Source organism: Fusarium mangiferae, assembly GCF_900044065.1.
Source record: "Fusarium mangiferae strain MRC7560 genome assembly, contig: FMAN_scaffold010, whole genome shotgun sequence".
Classification (NCBI taxonomy): Eukaryota; Fungi; Ascomycota; class Sordariomycetes; order Hypocreales; family Nectriaceae; genus Fusarium; species Fusarium mangiferae.
In genome coordinates, this window is record NW_024573930.1 from 725,435 (window position 1) to 742,214 (window position 16,780).

General features: G+C 48.9%; 3 protein-coding genes across 3 annotated transcripts; 1 reads left to right on the forward strand and 2 right to left on the reverse strand.

Annotated features, from left to right (window-relative positions):
* Positions 1-2,821: 2,821 nt before the first annotated feature.
* Positions 2,822-5,899, reverse strand: FMAN_02348 (uncharacterized protein; the record flags this gene model as incomplete). Its single annotated transcript, XM_041835692.1, has 2 exons — positions 2,822-5,286; positions 5,335-5,899. 2 exons carry the CDS (start codon positions 5,897-5,899, stop codon positions 2,822-2,824), a joined length of 3,030 nt encoding a protein of 1,009 aa, XP_041685831.1.
* A 3,715-nt stretch (positions 5,900-9,614) lies between these two features.
* Positions 9,615-10,806, forward strand: FMAN_02349 (uncharacterized protein; the record flags this gene model as incomplete). Its single annotated transcript, XM_041835693.1, has 2 exons — positions 9,615-9,629; positions 9,703-10,806. 2 exons carry the CDS (start codon positions 9,615-9,617, stop codon positions 10,804-10,806), a joined length of 1,119 nt encoding a protein of 372 aa, XP_041685832.1.
* Positions 10,807-14,344: 3,538 nt separating this feature from the next.
* On the reverse strand, positions 14,345-14,652 carry FMAN_02350 (uncharacterized protein; the record flags this gene model as incomplete). The annotated part of the gene is made up of 2 exons (XM_041835694.1): positions 14,345-14,502; positions 14,577-14,652. 2 exons carry the CDS (start codon positions 14,650-14,652, stop codon positions 14,345-14,347), a joined length of 234 nt encoding a protein of 77 aa, XP_041685833.1.
* Positions 14,653-16,780: the final 2,128 nt, after the last annotated feature.

The window sequence follows — 16,780 nt, forward strand, 5'->3', positions numbered from 1 at the left end:
TAGGTACTTCAGGTAGAAAAGAAGAATAAGATAAGAGCAGTCAAAGATGACAGAAGGAAGCCAGCCTTCAGAAACAAAGTGGACTGGGGAAGACAATAAGGGTATAATATAATAGTATGATTATAAAGTCGAGATGTGATTATGTTTAACAAACAATAGGTCGAGGGAGGAAGAGGAAGACGGGAGAGAAATAGATCGAGGCGAGTCCGGGGGAAGAGGAAGAGATTTCAAAGTTTCGAGAAGGGTAGGGTCGTCAGCTCCTGCAAGTCGAAAAATAGGCTTGGGAACGACCCGACGCTCTGGTGGCCGTAGCGTCTTTTTCTTTTTCGAATGCGACACACTCTGCATTAAGATCCTTGCATAGTGCGGCGCTGTCACGGCGTCGAGGCCGGATCCCTGGGCCCTTGGCTCATCCCTGAACTCGTTGGTTGGCGCCTTTGTGCCTCTATTTCTCTCGTGTGTGTCTGTATCTCGCGAGTTTAGACAGATAAATGGTCTGCTTTGTTCTCTCTAGCGTGGATGCGGGATGGTGGAATCACTAGTAGCTGATTCTAGGCGGGTTTGCACATGTGGTAGTGGTGGTGTTGATGTCTGTCATGGTTGCGTGACAAGATACGCTATCTCGTCGAGCGATATCAATCGTCGTTGGCCTGGTCTCTTGAGAAGGATTCGGTGTAGTGGTGCACTTGCTGTAACGCACATATGTACTGTGGTTCCGGCACAGTATCTTCACTTTGATAATGATACCTACCTATGCACCCCTCTTTTACCTTATCTTCGAGATCTCGCCCAATAAAAATCATATCTTGTCTCTTTACCGTCGTGTTCCAAGTTCAGAGCTTCACACTTCCCCTCCCAATGTAACTAATCATCAGTAACCAACCTCATCAGAGGCGTTGTCTCTCGTCTCGTCTTTTGTTGAATGACACAACAGGGGGCATTTCAGCCTTCAGCCCCTCATCTCCACTTGGTTCCCAGCAACAAACGACTAGAAGCGGGGAGCCGAGACGACCAGCGGCCCAGAGCATGTTAGTTTATCGTTGGTGCCCTGTAGTCTCATAACGTTCAGGTTGGCCCATGCGAAATCGAAATTCCACAAGCACGCGACGGCCAGTCAATTAAATTTGATTTGATCCTGCCTTGACCATGCTTGGACCCCAGCTGTTCGATTGGAAATAAAGGGCTCACCTGGCCCCGGGGCAAGTTATAACGCAGCCGAGTAAGGCATGATTTCAAGGTGTGAGTGGACACACTGATAGCCCGCCTACGTTGGCTCTAAAACCAACATCTGCAACCTTCATATGCTTGAAGTTTTTGACCATCGGGCGATATCGATATCATTGATGCACAGGTCAAACTTTCATACAGAGGACAGATAGTAAATCGCCGCTTGGCACCCGGTTTGAACGCGACATGTTCCGTAGCGGCCTTTGCAGCTCGATCGTCAGGGGCCAGTGAAATCTGTTCCCAACAGCTGAATAGTCTAGATAGTCTAGACCAGCGACAACGGTGTCTCCTCATCGCACTAACCGTGCCGGCGCCGTTGTCTTGACGCCATCTCTCTCATACAGCAATAGTCATATGAGGAGTAACCAGCCAATCCAATAGTTCAGGTTGATACGATATATGTCGCTTGGTTCGGCTATCAACCATCTCGATGGTTGCAGCAAGAGTTGATCGTCCTTGACGTGACAGTTTGAAGCAAGAAATAACGTCGGAGGATGTTCAAACGTGTTCAAAGTGGTAATCTCTATGTTGGATCAACTCCACTGCTGACGTATCCAGCATATTCCTGGTTGCAAAAGGTGTTAACGCGCCAGCCAGCCATAACGCACGGAGGGGAAGGAAACAATTCGTGACAAGCATCTACCACCTAAGCGACGGATGTGTGGGGGAACAACCGAGGATGATTTCATTAACGCCGCCTGAGAACGCGAATCCTTCGTTGTTACCAACGGTAACCGATTTGCTCGGAATCCTTTGGCCGAAGTTTGTGCTTTTAGCCGCATGAAAGTATGTGATAGTAACTTAGTAGGTTTGAATAGTTATCTTCTCTCCCACTTGCCGTACTGGCTCTAGCACAGTACGCGGCTCAACGACATCGTTGACGTCGGTCGTTGATGTTCTTGTCATTGGGAATATGACGCCCGTTTTCGCGATTGAAACTTTTTGGTTGACTGTGCTCACCCTGGTCTCTCTCTACAGGGTGCAAAATACGACTTTTTCGGTTGTTTCCCAGTCAATATTTAATAGGCCGATGCTTCAAACCGCCATGAAACGCATGACAGTGAAACCGTTATGGAGCACGGAGCACAACTCGAAACACTCATGTCCGTCAACGTGTTTGACGAGTGTCGATCCAACCCCTCCTCATTGTGACGAACCACAACGTTGTTGCTGTAGAATTCGCAGGGATATTGAAAGACCCTGAAACTGTAAAAGATCCTTGCGGGCAAACGTGATCTTCCGCCAGTTGAAGATGCTTATTGCAAAGGCCGATCAAAACTTTGTGGGATGATGTTAATACTAAAAATCGTGAGAGAAGAGGCATTTAGGCAAAATTAACCCGTTTCAATGACGGACAGTACGAATCACTGTATCGGACGAGTGCCTTCCATTCCTTCCTTCGGTTTTATTGCGACGGAAAGAAGCTTTACTGCTTGCGTGCTGCTCCTGCTGGAGAGTCTTGTCAAGCATATCAGGCAAGTACTACAGTAACAAGAAATATGAATTAATCCAAATTTTGATTTCGTCGTCTACTTTCTATCAAACATAAATCCTTCTTCGTGTGAACACCCATACAGGAAGATACTCCATCCTTTCATCTTCTCAATCGATGTCCCAGCACCATGCCAGCAAAGGCAATCAATCGATAAGCAGTCCCGATAGCTACCAAAACACCAATGTTAAGCCACTTGCGGTCAAGATGATATCCAGTCGCCTCAGCTGCAATGTTGACCTGAAAGAGGTATGCAAAAGGTGCCACAAGCTGCCCAAAGTACAGCTCCGCCAACCATGTAGCAGGAGATGCTCGCCAAAGCCACTCCATATGCCAATCCTTAACAGATGCCAGTGGAGGCGCGGAACCAGAGAGAATACCAGTGATGAGGGCAATCATGGTAGCAAACAGCGGTGCATCTTCGCGTCGAACGACCATGCTTACGATACTTGCAAGGCCATAAATGCAGTAGAAGTAGAGCAAATTGGTGAGGAATGCAAGACCCCAGTCGATGATGGGCACAGACAACAAGAACAAGGGCACGGTGAAGTGCATGCAACCAAGTGCCATACGAGGAAAGACCGAAATAACCTTGGCCAGGAAGTAAGCTAGTCGGGAATGACCTGCTTCGGCCTCTCGCCTGTACAAGAGTGTCTCTTCGGAGAACAGCTTGACTCCAGGAGCACCCGCGACAAGACCAATGGCAATGGCAATAAGAAGTGCGAACTGGGGTGCAGAGAAGAAGTCGATAGCTGTCGACAAGACCTCATAGGGCTCGTGGAATAGACCGACAAACATAATACCGTTCTTGGGGTTGTTGGCGAGACCGAGCAGCGCGCCTGCGAGAACAGCAAGACCCATCTCGGCAAACAGAGCAGCCCTCGCGCGGTATTGCTGAAGCATTGCACGGCAGAGGCAGAGCCATCCCTGTTTGATATAGGGAGCACCTCGCTTCTTGAGGGCCTGGCGCATTCCTGTATCGCCCAACATCGTGGACCTGATGCTTCTGCGTTCGAAAGCTTCTTCCGATTTGCTCTGGCGCATCTTAGCCCAGTGCGAGATCAGTGCTTCCTTGGAAACATCGCCGGCACTGTTGTATTCCCGACCGTTACCAGTGATGATGTCGGTAATTACATCAGCATGGTTGCTGTGCTCTGGGAATTGGAAGCCCATGCTCTCGAAATATGTCTGAGACTCCATTTGAGGGCCTTCATAAATGGTCTGTCCGTTACCGAGCAGGATGAGGTTATCAAACAGGTCGAAAATTTCAGTTCGCGGCTGGTGAATGATGACAATGATGGAGATGCCGAGCCTTGCGATGGCCTTGAGCGTGCGCATGATGGATGATGCTGCGGTAGCATCCAGACCACTGGTTGGCTCATCAAGGAAAATAGCCATTGGCGCAGCTGCCAATTCCATGCCTATACTCACTCGCTTTCTCTGACCACCACTGATGACAGGCTTGCCAACGCTGCCGACCCGAGAATCTCGCACGTGCGAAAGCTCTAGACAGTCAATCACAGACTCGACATGAGCTTCAACATCTTTCTTGCTCCAGTTACGAGGAAGTCGAATACGTGCCGAGTGCACAATGTTCTCGTAAACTGTCAGCTCCGGTAACACGATATCATCCTGAGGCACGTAGCCTGTCAACTTCTTGTACTGCTTCATCTTGCCTGGAGTATTATTGACCGCAACTATACCGCCAGTGTTGCTTGTTTTACCCATCAAAACATTGACAAAGGTCGATTTACCAGCCCCTGAGCCACCCATAACAGCAACCAACTGTCCCTGCTCAATAGAGCCTGTGACGTTCTGAAGAATGGGCCTTGGGCTCTTTTTGGGATGAAAGACTAGATCGGAGTATCTGAAGGAGAGACCGAAGTTGGTTGCCTCAGCTGCTCGTCGCATGGATTCAACAAAAGCTTTGAGCTGTGGGTTGGCCTCCATTTCTTTCTGCTCTTGTTCCGAGCTGTAGACGCTGTTACGCGAGAGAGTAGCCTCAAAACCAGTTCGGGTGCGCCCCTCTCGGAAGTTTTGTCCGTATGGTGAATAAGGACTGTAGCCGGGTTGCATTGGAGCCATCTCATTATCTTGGTCTTCGGGCAACTCCTTGTATCCGCGTCCAGTGATGGTCGCCTTGACGGCCCTCATGGTCTTGTGTCTCTTCAGGGCACCAGCATGAGCCTTGGATGTTCTCTGCCATCGTGAACGGAACATCAAGACGAACATACCGACAAGGAGGAGGAAATCGATGATGACCAGAACGCCCACAGGAATCAGATACCTCTCGAAGGAGGCACCTTCCGGACACCTGCTACCAGATAGGCATGGTGTTGGAGTCGAAGCACCGGGCTGGCAATAGGAGCCGGCAGGGCATCTAATCTTCTTCATGCCCTTGTCCTCCAGGGGGCAATAGTGGCCCGCTTGGCAAATAATTGGCTCGAAAACTCCCATCCCCACGTTTGTGCCGTTCAATGAGCAAGTCATGCCCGAGAGACGTGCAACTGTGCACTTCTCGAGAGGAGGACACGATTGAGGGAGTGAATTGATGGTGTTGTTCTGGCCTGTAAAACGTCAATTTCGATTTCAAGCAACCCAGTCAGTGAACTTACAAAGGAAACCCTCTTTACACCCATGCTTCTGCCAGGAAGACACGTTCTGCAGCTGCAGAGGAAGGGCACCAGGCCGCCAGCAGGGTGCAGCGTCAATAGGAAGCTTATCGTTAAGAAGCTGATATGTGGTTCTGTAGAAACTGGTCGAGAAGCTCGATCGGTTGGTGCCAGTACAGTCTCGGTCGTAAACAGTGAGCGTGTTCTTGTCCTTCAATGGCTTAAGAGAACGGCTCTTGGAGTCCCATACGAGATCACCTCCGACAGGAGGGTTAGAGTTGTCTTCCATGGGCAGATCGAGTGAACCCTTGGGATTCTTGGCCTTGTACCATTTTCCACTTGTGATGTTGTATACGCCTTGTGTTTGGTTTCCAATGCATTGCCATGCTGCTTGGCCATTATCGAAATTCACTCCGGCTTCGGCGAGCTTATCGAGTCCAGGTAGCGCACGAAGAGCGCAAAGACATGCAGTTGTGTCGAGGAAGCTTGGTGTATCGGGCTTGGCACCAGGAAGGAAAGGTTGTTGTGGTAGCTTAGCGTCGTCGACGCCATAGCTTGAAAGCGACATTGTGGCGTATCAATTGTTGCTCAAAAAGGTAGAGGTTATTGACAACCTTGACTTTCTATACCTCACTTGTATCCTCGTGGGAAAAGACGAGGAATGATAACGACAACACTCATCATATCAAGCCAGCAGGGCGGCATGTACTCCATCTTATAAGCTGGCTGGGACTTTGTGATCCTACAACCTCAATGAGGAAGAAAAAATGAAATTCATTGCCTGAGATCCATACGGGATTCCGAGCCCAGGGTTCGGACTTGGGATCTACCATTCAAGGAGCCTGAATGAGACTCATGCGATGGACCTTGGGCAGTGCTTGTCAGATTTTAGTCTCCGCGATGGATGAACAGGGTTGTATCATCCATTCTCAAAAGGCGGTGCTCGAGAATCCTCCTAGGGTTTCAAGATATTGTAATATTTACAGTCACTTCTGAGCGGAGAGTCGGAGCGATTATCTCGCCATTGGCCAGGCCGGCTATACGAGAAAGAGACCATATTCCTGTGACGAAGCAACGTCGTGCTGAATGATATGTCTTGATATGGAATCCAGGTTCTTTAGCGATGGGACGCCAAGAAACGCTGTCAGCCTCTTTTCTCTTTCTCCATATTGCCGATGCCAGCAGCCAATGCCTCAACAACAAGGACAAGGCCAGGGTCTGTTACATCAGAGGCGGCAGCTCTTGCAGGTCGTCAGCGCCTGGTCAAACCAGATAAAGCCTAGATCGAGGCGCATTTGCATCTGCTCAGCTCTGACTCCTCTGAGTTGTGGGGAGCTAAGGCTTAGCGAAAACGAATTTCGATATGAAAGGAAGACGTAGGGCTGATCTGACTTGGTCAACTGAAGTCCTTTATGGGATGACCATGTCACTGACCAGCTGGTGTTTCAAGGAAATGGCTTGATAAGGTCTCATCTCGCGCTGCGACGCCACCCTCCTGGCTAGGAATATAGATGTCAGCAATGGCGGCGAGCCGTGAGATGATGCTTGGCTGGATTTGTTAGCTGCGCGATCTTATTCACCCAATATCCACATCTTATTTTAACGTCCCTGGGAGCTATCAATCGATGAAACCCTAGACAAATTCCCATTCTGATCGACACGGACCAAAAAAAGATTGCTATCATGCAGTCTTGGTGGCAGTGTCAGCGATAACGATGAATCCTTCCTCGAGGCTCACGGCATGTGCTTTTTTCGGGTCCGACCAGACGCGATGATACCGTCATGTCAGCACTCATGTTACCTTGAGTGCCGATCTTTAGGAGAGGCGGGAATATGCAATGCAGCTCAGCTCGCCAATCCGACGCTGGATGAAGTGGTTGGGTTTACGTATTCTCCTTGCGCCTCTTCCTCTGTGTTAGAGAGCTGTACGCACACTACCAAGGCATATTGGTCTTGCCGCTCAACAATATCTCCTTCGAGTTATTGGTGTTGAACCGGAAGCGATTTCATAATACAACTGCATGACCCCATCAGTACTGAGCTTACCCTAAGGTCCAGTGAGATATGTGACAATGCTGGAACTGGAGGCCCAACGACATTCGAGATCAAACACTTGAATATAGATCTCCTGTATCTGTTAGATGGATTCAGAGAACCGAAAGATAAATCGAGCGTCTGGCAGGGAGTGTCAACTTCCTCCACGATTCTGCGTTGCGGACGACAGGCTGATTCACGAGAGAACTGCAACAGCCTGTGATAGCAAGTGTATCACAGCACCAACAAGGTATCTCTTATGATTCTGCGCAAATAGCCATTACCAATGTTTATAAACGAAGCTATTCCGTCAAGCATCGCCGGATATTTTACCAATACGCTCGAAACGGACATTCTGCTTGACTCATGGTCCTGTGGGACATGAAAGGGAAGCTGTCGAAAGTTTATCTTGTCCTGTGAATGAAGAATAAGGAGAATATGCTGTACTGATAATGACTGCGAGAGAAGCCTCTCACTTGTCATAAAGACCAAGGCTATCATAGTGCGACAGTGATCGATGGTCTATGGTTGTGTTCAAGCACAGCGTCCGAAGTACCGGCCAGTCTCACGAACACGACCAGAGAGAGAAGTGTCTCTAATATGAATGTGTTTCTGGATCTCAAAGACGTCGTTTCGAAGACTACGACGTTGGAGAAATAGAAAGCTTTCAGCATCAGCGATGAGTATAATGAGACTGTTAGGTTGGCTAGGGGAGGAAAGAAAACTCAGGACCTTAACATAAGGTGTCAAAATAGACTTAGGTAAGTTAGCATAAGTTAAGCCTAAATTTAGTACAAACTTAGGATATCTTTTGCTAAGTTTATTTTAACACCTTATATTAAGGTCCAGTGTTTTCTTGGTCCCCGAAGGCTGGGCGATGTATCTGACTGATACTAAAGCTAGTAAGAATATTAAACCATAATTATCATCTGAGACGACAAAAATCGAGAACTTATTGCTCACCGTATAAGCAGCTCTGAAGAAATCGAGCGCTGGAGGGTTGTAACAGGATTCAGATTGAATGTCAGAAACAGCGTGCTGTGAGCACAAGGTAGCGAAGCCGCATGAGGCCATACAAGTTCCAGATGGAGCACGATTCTATGGCTTCAGAAAGTGGTGGGCTGTTGTAGAGATAAGGAAGTCTGCCTCCTTCCAATCTTCAGATGAAGCCACTGTATTGATAAAGGTGTAAGAGAAAGGCTCTGTATCTCACGTGCAGAAGTTGAGGTCCCCGAGATCTGACTGTCATAGCAAAGTCTCTCTATCTGCCAATCAAGTCACAATGGCACTGCATTTAAAGTCGTGAATAACCTGTAATCATGGAGGAATGAAATCGTCAATCTCACTTCACGAGAGCACTGCACAAACGTCAAGATCATAGAAGAATCTAGCGTAGTTATATCGTATCTGGATGCCCTTGTAGTATAAGGTAGATAAGAATAAAGATCTTCCTTTTCACAACTCTGTGATATACTAGGCTAAGATTCAGCTCTATCCCTGATATTTACAAAAGAAATCGATAAATATAGAATTGAGTGACTATCAATTGGTCGCTACGCCTCTTTTCTCACTCTTCGTGATGTGTTATTGCACATGCCGGAAAGTGGAGGGCCATGTCAACGACGCCCTTGAACTCTACCGCCAGCCACTCCAACTCTGAAGGGCTGAGGACATGTCAGTTACACTTATGAGCTGCCCGAATCCGACTGGCAAGTTAATCAGTCAAATTAGAAGGGAGGAAACAATGGTATGATGAATCACTTGTATGGCTGTTGTCTTTCATGTCTTGTAATGTCTGTTGCGGAACACAGCGGGGGGATTCCGACAGTGGAGGTCTTCCGAACTCGGAACCGAGGCAACAAAACAATGAAAGACAGTGTTAATGTAAAGAAGGAAATACGAACTCTCAATGAGTTACCACGGGTTAGTCCAGCTAAAATTGATGTCGAATCTACACCAAGAGTGTATTGCAATCAATAGTTTGTGATTGGACGTATGTGTAGATGCGGTGTGAGATCTTCGGTAGCGGGAGCCGAATTCCATGTTATCTCAATTGCCTGCGTCACCTCCTCAAAACTAACAGGAATCAGGTACCTTTAGTTAGTGCTTGAGTTGACTGTGGCTTACCTACGTAGGTACCTAGTCAACGAGGGGTTCGTACCTGATTTGCAATCCAGTTCTTCCTTTCACAACATAAACATTGTTGCTTTGTCCTGTTGACCGACTGTCAAACAACACATCAACAAATAATGAAGATTACTCAGGTAAGTCCGATCAAGCCTCACTCACGTCAATCTCTGTGGGGGGTCCTGGAATTTTGCTGATAGCCCATGATAGCTTTGGTACTATCCAATCAAAGGACTTCGAGGCATTCAAGCCGAGTCGGCCAAATTAGGCCCACAAGGGCTTCAGTATGACCGTCGTTTTATGCTTTACAAGATCGAGAAGTCGGGCGAATTCAGCAAGATCCAATTGTCCGGTCACCCAGAATGCAGCCTTTTCGCACAAGAAGTCGTTGGCGACAAGATCCGGGTCAAGTACCTGATTCCAGAAGAACCACTTGTGCCGTGGAAACCAGAGCAGGACACTGTCCTTGAAGTCCCAATTGAACCGGAGATCACTGAATTGAGCAAGGCCGACGTCAGCCTACATCAAAGTCGCGTTATTGCATACCGCATGGGTCCCAAATATGATGCATGGTTCACCGCTTGCTTTGGTTTCGACACAGCGCTCGTCTTCATCGGCGATGGCCGGCGCCCTGTGCTGGGAACATTCTCTCCCAAGACTCAGGCTACTCCCCCGCCATGGCCAATGCTGCTTCTCAACCACCTTTTAGGGAAGAAAGCCACCGAGGATGATTGGATTACCTTTACTGATTGTGCGCCCTATCTGTTCACCACAGAAGAATCACTCAACAACGTCAAAGCCCGGCTATCGACATGCGATGTTGAAATGAAGGCTATGCGACCTAACATTGTTCTGGATGGCGAGACCGCATGGGATGAGGACTTTTGGGCACAACTGACCATTAATGGAGCCCATCAAGTAGCTCTCACCAAGATGTGCGGACGATGCACCTCGCTCAACGTTGACTACTCCACTGGCCGTGCTGCCAAAGGGGAGCGTGGCACGGTACTCAAGAAGCTCATGTCTGACCGAAGAGTCGATACTGGATCTAAGTATTCTCCAGTCTTCGGTAGATACGGCTTTCTAACCAGTAACCCCGGTGGCGATACGACCATATCCATTGGCGACAGTGTGGAGGTGACCAAGAGAAGCATTGAGCGTACTGTATGGGATTGGGCATTGGGGGATCCCAAAATCGCAAAATACTACCAGTCTTCCTCAGATACGAAGTCGAGCATACCCATAGTTCTATCATTCTGGCTGACGGCTGCGGCTCTGCTGGGCCTGCTACCGTGTTGGCTTTTACTTGCCTGAATAAACATACCCATCTCTTCGATCAAGGTACCCGAAAGAGTGACAAGTGCAGCAACGTTGCCTCAGCGAACCGCCCTCAAACTAACGGCCGATATCTTTGAATATGCACAATCTTGCAAAGAAGGCAGCTCGTAAGAGCAGATGTGACCCAAACCAGTTTTGTGTCCGGCCGCAAACGCCCAGTGTCCGTCCGACATATCTCGGTGCGGGAGGCCGGAGGGGTGGGGACTGGGGTCAGCCCTTTACCTCCGATGCCGAGACGGAGCGGTCTCTCTTCGGCATGGCAGTGTCCGTAAAGGGCCGGAGGCGAGTAGTCACACGCAACTGACAACTTCTTGTCCGAGCATCTGGAAACGTTCCATCAACCCGTGCATTCTAATGATTTGCCGAAGTATGACGAGGTCGTCACACGAACTGGTCGCACAAAAGCCCTAGCACAATCTGAAGAGCATGGCATGCCCTGCCACTCCGATCGTTGAGTGACATGAATGTGCATGGTCAAAGAGCTCGTCAACTGATGCTTGTGAGTTTTGAAACAAAGCGAGACAGGGCAAAAGAGCCCGGCCAGTCTCTAAGCGAACCACCAACTGGCCAATGAGTTAGGCGAAAGCCTGAATCAACAATGATACTATCATGTATGCTCGGACAGCTCGCAAAGCACCTCAAAAACTCCGGGTACGCTCCCCGATGGGACTGAGTCGGCCGGGCGGGCGGGATGTCGGATCCGTTAACCATGGGGGTGTGTCGTGCCTCGTGATAGTTGTTAAGGTTGTCGGCATGACTCAAGATAGTTCCGTAGAAACGAGCCATGATTGAATACCAAAGTTTATATGGTGGTTGTGTGTATCATACACGTTATCGAAACATTTGCGAGGCTGTAAGCGTCTACGTCAGGCATTGGCGTGTTTCGGTAATTAGGAAAACCCCTGCTTCGTATGTCGACGTTGCTCTCCACCGTTGGAAGCGTTAAGCTGGGGGACCTGGGCTCGCGAGTGCACCGTGTGTAGAGTGGAAACAATACGAGACAGCTTCTAAGTTGTTCTGGAAGGCTTCTGGTGAAGATTGGCCTTTTTGGTGGGCCGCTAAGAGCGTCGATCAGACTGGGGACGGCGTGAAGCCTAGAATAGCATTATGCGCGTTAAAAAAAGGTATCCATAGCTAGCTCTGTCAACGATCTCGGTGCTGGTGCTCCCTCAGAGTGAAGTAGGTGCTCTAGGTGCTGCAGCTTCTTTTCCTTCGCTGCGCCATGGCACAGACACAGACTGCGACGCTCCACAAGACTGCCACAGCCATCCGGATGTTTCCCATGAGAAGATGATGCACATTATTCCACGTAAGCTTGTGTCTGGTAATGGAAGTTGGTTGTCCATGAGCAAGGCGATCGCATTGACCCGCGCAACCTAGTCCAATCCAGTCAAAATGGCTCGGGGAAGAAGGGAAGGGTAGGGAAGTGAAGTAAGCATCCAAGCGAGGTGCTAAGAGAGGAGAGAAAAGTTTAAAGTGATGTAGTAATGAGAATGTTGAAGAGGTAGGATCGTGATGAGATGAGACAAGAGATCTACACGATGGTGCACGCACGCACTGGAGGAGAAGGCAGGGACTCAATACGAGCGAGACCCGAGGCGGACGATAGAAGAGGAAAGGGCAACCAATGCCGTAGGTAACTTTAGTAGGTTGAGGTAGGTAAAGTAAGGTAGGTGTGAGGGGAGATTGCAGGACTTTGGCCTCTTTCCTCACTGTCCAATGTCCACCTCACCTCTTACCTCAAGTTTCTGGGCCTTGCCTTCCGTCCATTGGGGTTGGGGATAAGAAGGCAGCCTAGGCAGGTACCACTAGTCAGCAGCTACTGTGCCTAACGTCGTGAACTTACTCGTAAACTCCGGGCCAATCAAGGCTCATCAGACTGAATTGCTAGGCTTCTTGTATAAGATGGAGAGACTGGGGAAAACTCCCGCTGAGGTAATGATGCTACTAATCAAGGTCTTGTTCATGATTCAGTTTCACATCCACCTCGTCGATGATGATGACGATGACAATCACTTAGTTAGCTAGTATTTAGTGGTAGAGAAGGATTCAAAGCTAGAAGTAGAATGTTTTCATTTATGACGATAGCAATACACTAAAAGTTGATGCGTGTGTTCCTCTCATCCTCTTGATATCCTCTGGTTCGCCCCGTATCTGTCTGGCTTGAGCCATAGTCTATGTCGAGCGCCGACCCTAAAAAAACACCAGTCCCATCCATAGAAATCGTTGTTTTTCTGTCCTTGCGCCATGAGCCAAACCGAAAGTTTTGCTGGCTCCAATAAGATGAGGTCATAACGACGTTCCCCCATTGACTTGTCTCCCACCCAAAAGTACCGTCAGCAGCCAAAGTTGCTTCTGGCAGTGGAGGTAGGTTGAGGAGATAAGACCAAAGCGTGGGGTAAACCCTCCGAAAGTAAGAAAAAGAAACAAGAAGATTGATTAAAAAAAAACAAGAACCAACAAACACCGTTTTGATGCAGGCGATGAACAACAAGCCAGGTATTACAAGGAAGAGAAAAACGGAAAGGAAAAGGGGGAAAAGGAGAAGAAAAGAGACAACATCAAAAGAGACCAGTCAGGATCACCTGTAACAGATCAGATCTCCTAAATAGGAAAGTTCGTAACTGGGACTGTAGATTGGAGGAGAGCTCCAGCAACATGACACGTCTAACAGTCCGGTCTTCCCATCGTTGCGTTGCGTTGAGTGTTAGGCTGGTCTGGCCTGGTCTGGCCTGGCCCTGTAAGCTTGGGTTGTCGACTTGGGTAGGGCCACAAGCGAACAAGACGCCGAGACAGAAGCGTTGGAGCTTGGTGAGCTAGTGAGTGAGAGCTCCAAGTCGCAAGGACCAAGGGCCAAGGGGGAGGGGGTGACTAGTGCTGCACAATTCCGAAAACGGGCCACAGGTCCCTGTGAATGGAATCTCCCACGTGGAACGTGCAGGGCGCTATTCCGTCATGGACTTCAGAGGCAGAAGCGTACATAATAAAAAAGTCAAAGTCACCCAAAATACCACCGTTTGGCCGAATACCCAGGAGAGACACTGACACAGCCCGACTGAGTCACTGTATCAGCTCCTAATGTACTCCCAGTTGTTTGTTTGTTGGTTGATGTCTCGTCCAGTGCATGCGTATGTGTTGTTCTTCGAGGCCCAGCTCAGCTCAGCTGAACTGGACATGATAGGAAATTTCTCAAGCCAGTGAGTGTAAGTCGAAATGACGTTGTGTGTCAACTGAAAGTGAAAAAGAAATGCTGTGATGGGTGCACGCGAGGGGGTGTGTGACGGTTCGGTAGCCGTGCATCCAGAGCCAGCTCTGGGCTGCCGTTCCGCAGTACGTAGCGCACTGTAGTGTAGCGTAGCAGCAAGTAACTTGTGCCAAGTGCAATCAAATCAAATGCCCATGCTGAGACCATCTTCTCTGATCGCAAATTGTGCATCTGCACCGAGACCAAGAAGGAGAAGCTTTCCACTTTCTACTTGGGTTGAGCCTCTCACGTTTTGTAAGTCAGGCCATCTCAGTAGGTGCCGAGCGAGGTTGCAGAAGCAGAAGTAGAAGTAGAAGCAAAAAGTGAAAGCGCAACAAAGCAGCTGCACACCCATTTTCGCATGTGGCTGCCAAAGACTGTCTCGGCATCAAGTGACTTGCGCATGTACACACAAGCCGTTAAGCAGACTGCGTGCAAGGTCGGCATAGGTGAAGCTTGCAGTAGGTGCACTCCCAGATCATCCAGTGAGGACCGGACCGACAGTGCTGGCAGATCCACTGGACAAGAGTGTTGTCCGACTTGATCATTCGGAACTGGTGGGCGCAAGCGTTGGCCATTTTGTCGGGAATTGTGGCGGTGTTGTGGGTGGTACAGTAAAGGTGTAGATGCTGTCGAGAGTCTCTTGAACCCTCTCACAAGATTTGATGGCCTGATTGGATGCGGCTATGTTCCTGGGGGAATACAATATTAGCCTTGCATGCATGCATGAGACAGACAGACAACCCAACATGGGCTGTATGTAAGTTGTAAGCAGATATGTAAGATGCGGTATGCTGAACGCAACCTCATGTCCGCTCTTCCTTGGACTTACACGATAGCTGTTGTATGAAGCGTCAGGGCTCTCAAGGCGGAGTGCGGTGAGAGGTTGATAATGCAGTGCAACAACAGGATGAGAGCCGTCCCTTTATGGGTGTAAAAGGTGAGAGTTGAAGTAGTAGAGTAGGCAATGTGTCAGAGTTGTTGTGGAAGACGTCGTGATTCATCAACAGCTGAGTAGAGGGAGGAGGGCCACAGGTCTTTATACTTGAGAATGGGAGCGAGGAGCAGGCGAAGTGACAGAGTTTCGGTGTTGGTGTCAGTTGCACGCTCAGTCGGTCGTTGCAGTGCAAGCAAGGCAACGCAATGCGGTTCAAATGTAAGGTACAGAACAAAGATCAGAGTTCTGATATGATGTCGTTTGCAAGGAAGGACTGTCAAACGGCAAGCCGGGATGAGGAGGGCCGGGATGAGGCTTGCAGCAACGGGCCTGGGAGATAGACGACGGAAGAGGCACGAGCAACGAGGCGGAAATGCCGACAAGGTGGTGCCAACACCAAATTGAGTAGATTAAACGGACGATTGACGGGAGACAAAGCGAGCGAGCGAGCGAGCAAAGACGAGAGGAGCAAGGTTATGTGAAGTGAGGTAAGGTAGATGAACTATGGGTATGGTATGGATATGGATACGGATATGGGGGCTCGTTCGTCTGGTACAGTAGCTTCAATGTTACAACAACGAGGGACTCCCGGGGGACATTGGCGATAATGTACCCGCCAACGGGTCCCAAAATCATGGATGTGTGGATGGAGGGACGGACGGACGATGTTGAAGGCCGTGCCCTTGCTCGACCCTATCCTGTCCTGACTGTCCTTTTGGTCTTGAGCCGTCATGCCCATGCCAGGGCATCAAAGACAGTTAATGTGGAATCTTGGGTGTAAGGTCCTTAGATGTACTGTAGGTAGAGTCGTACGTAGTACAGTACAGTACTGCACTGCACTGCCTGTACTAACTCAGAAGTATAGGTAGTTCTCTCTCCTCCTATCGGCCCAAATCCCAGATGTGCCCCAAATCCCCGTTAAAGGTACGGTACGGTACAGACGGACGGGGTTTTGTAAAGGATGCCCTGTCCTTGACGCTTCTGGAAGATTGAGAAGAATAAAGAGGGGGAGGGGGAGAAAAGAGAAGCCCAGGGAAGGGAAACCTCCACTAACAGATTAGGTTGGATGGAAGGGAAGGGAAGGGGGGTGTATATCTTAGGTTGGAAGACGGGGCCCTCTAAGGAAAACAGCCTAGGGATCGGTTCCAGCAATTGAAATGGGGTCTGTAGGCAGCGAACGACCGAGAAGCACAAGCAAAAAAAAAAAAAGTGAGTGAGTGAATCAATGAGCGAGTTAGTTAGTGGTGGATGGTCAGTCAGGTACCGAGACCAAATGACAAGGTAAGGATACGATCCTAACCTAACCTCCACTATCACATTGAATTTCAATTAGACAGGATCGAATGGGGTTGGGAATGGGGATAACATGGACTGCAAGAGTTTAAGGTATCCACTGATGCAGGTACGTCGCCTTGTTTGATCGCGCTAGGTACGGCCAATTACTGGTGTCGGTTATGGGCGACCGAACGAACGAACAGTATTCAAACAGACAGAAAGAGAGGAATCAATTGGGAAGAAAAAGAGACAACTCGATTTCAGAGGAGGGGAATGCCAGCTTAATGAGGAGAATAAATTCCCAAGGTAAGATAACGCAAGTCAACTTGTTTAGCAACTAACGCACTCCGTATCTAAGGTACCTAACTTAGTATCTAAGGTATGGATGGTGTGGTAAGGCTACAGTAGGATATTGTACCTACCTACCTATACGAGTAAGGTAAGGTAAAGTTAAAGGTTAAACGACACCTCAAACTCAAGAAATAAGGCAGAAG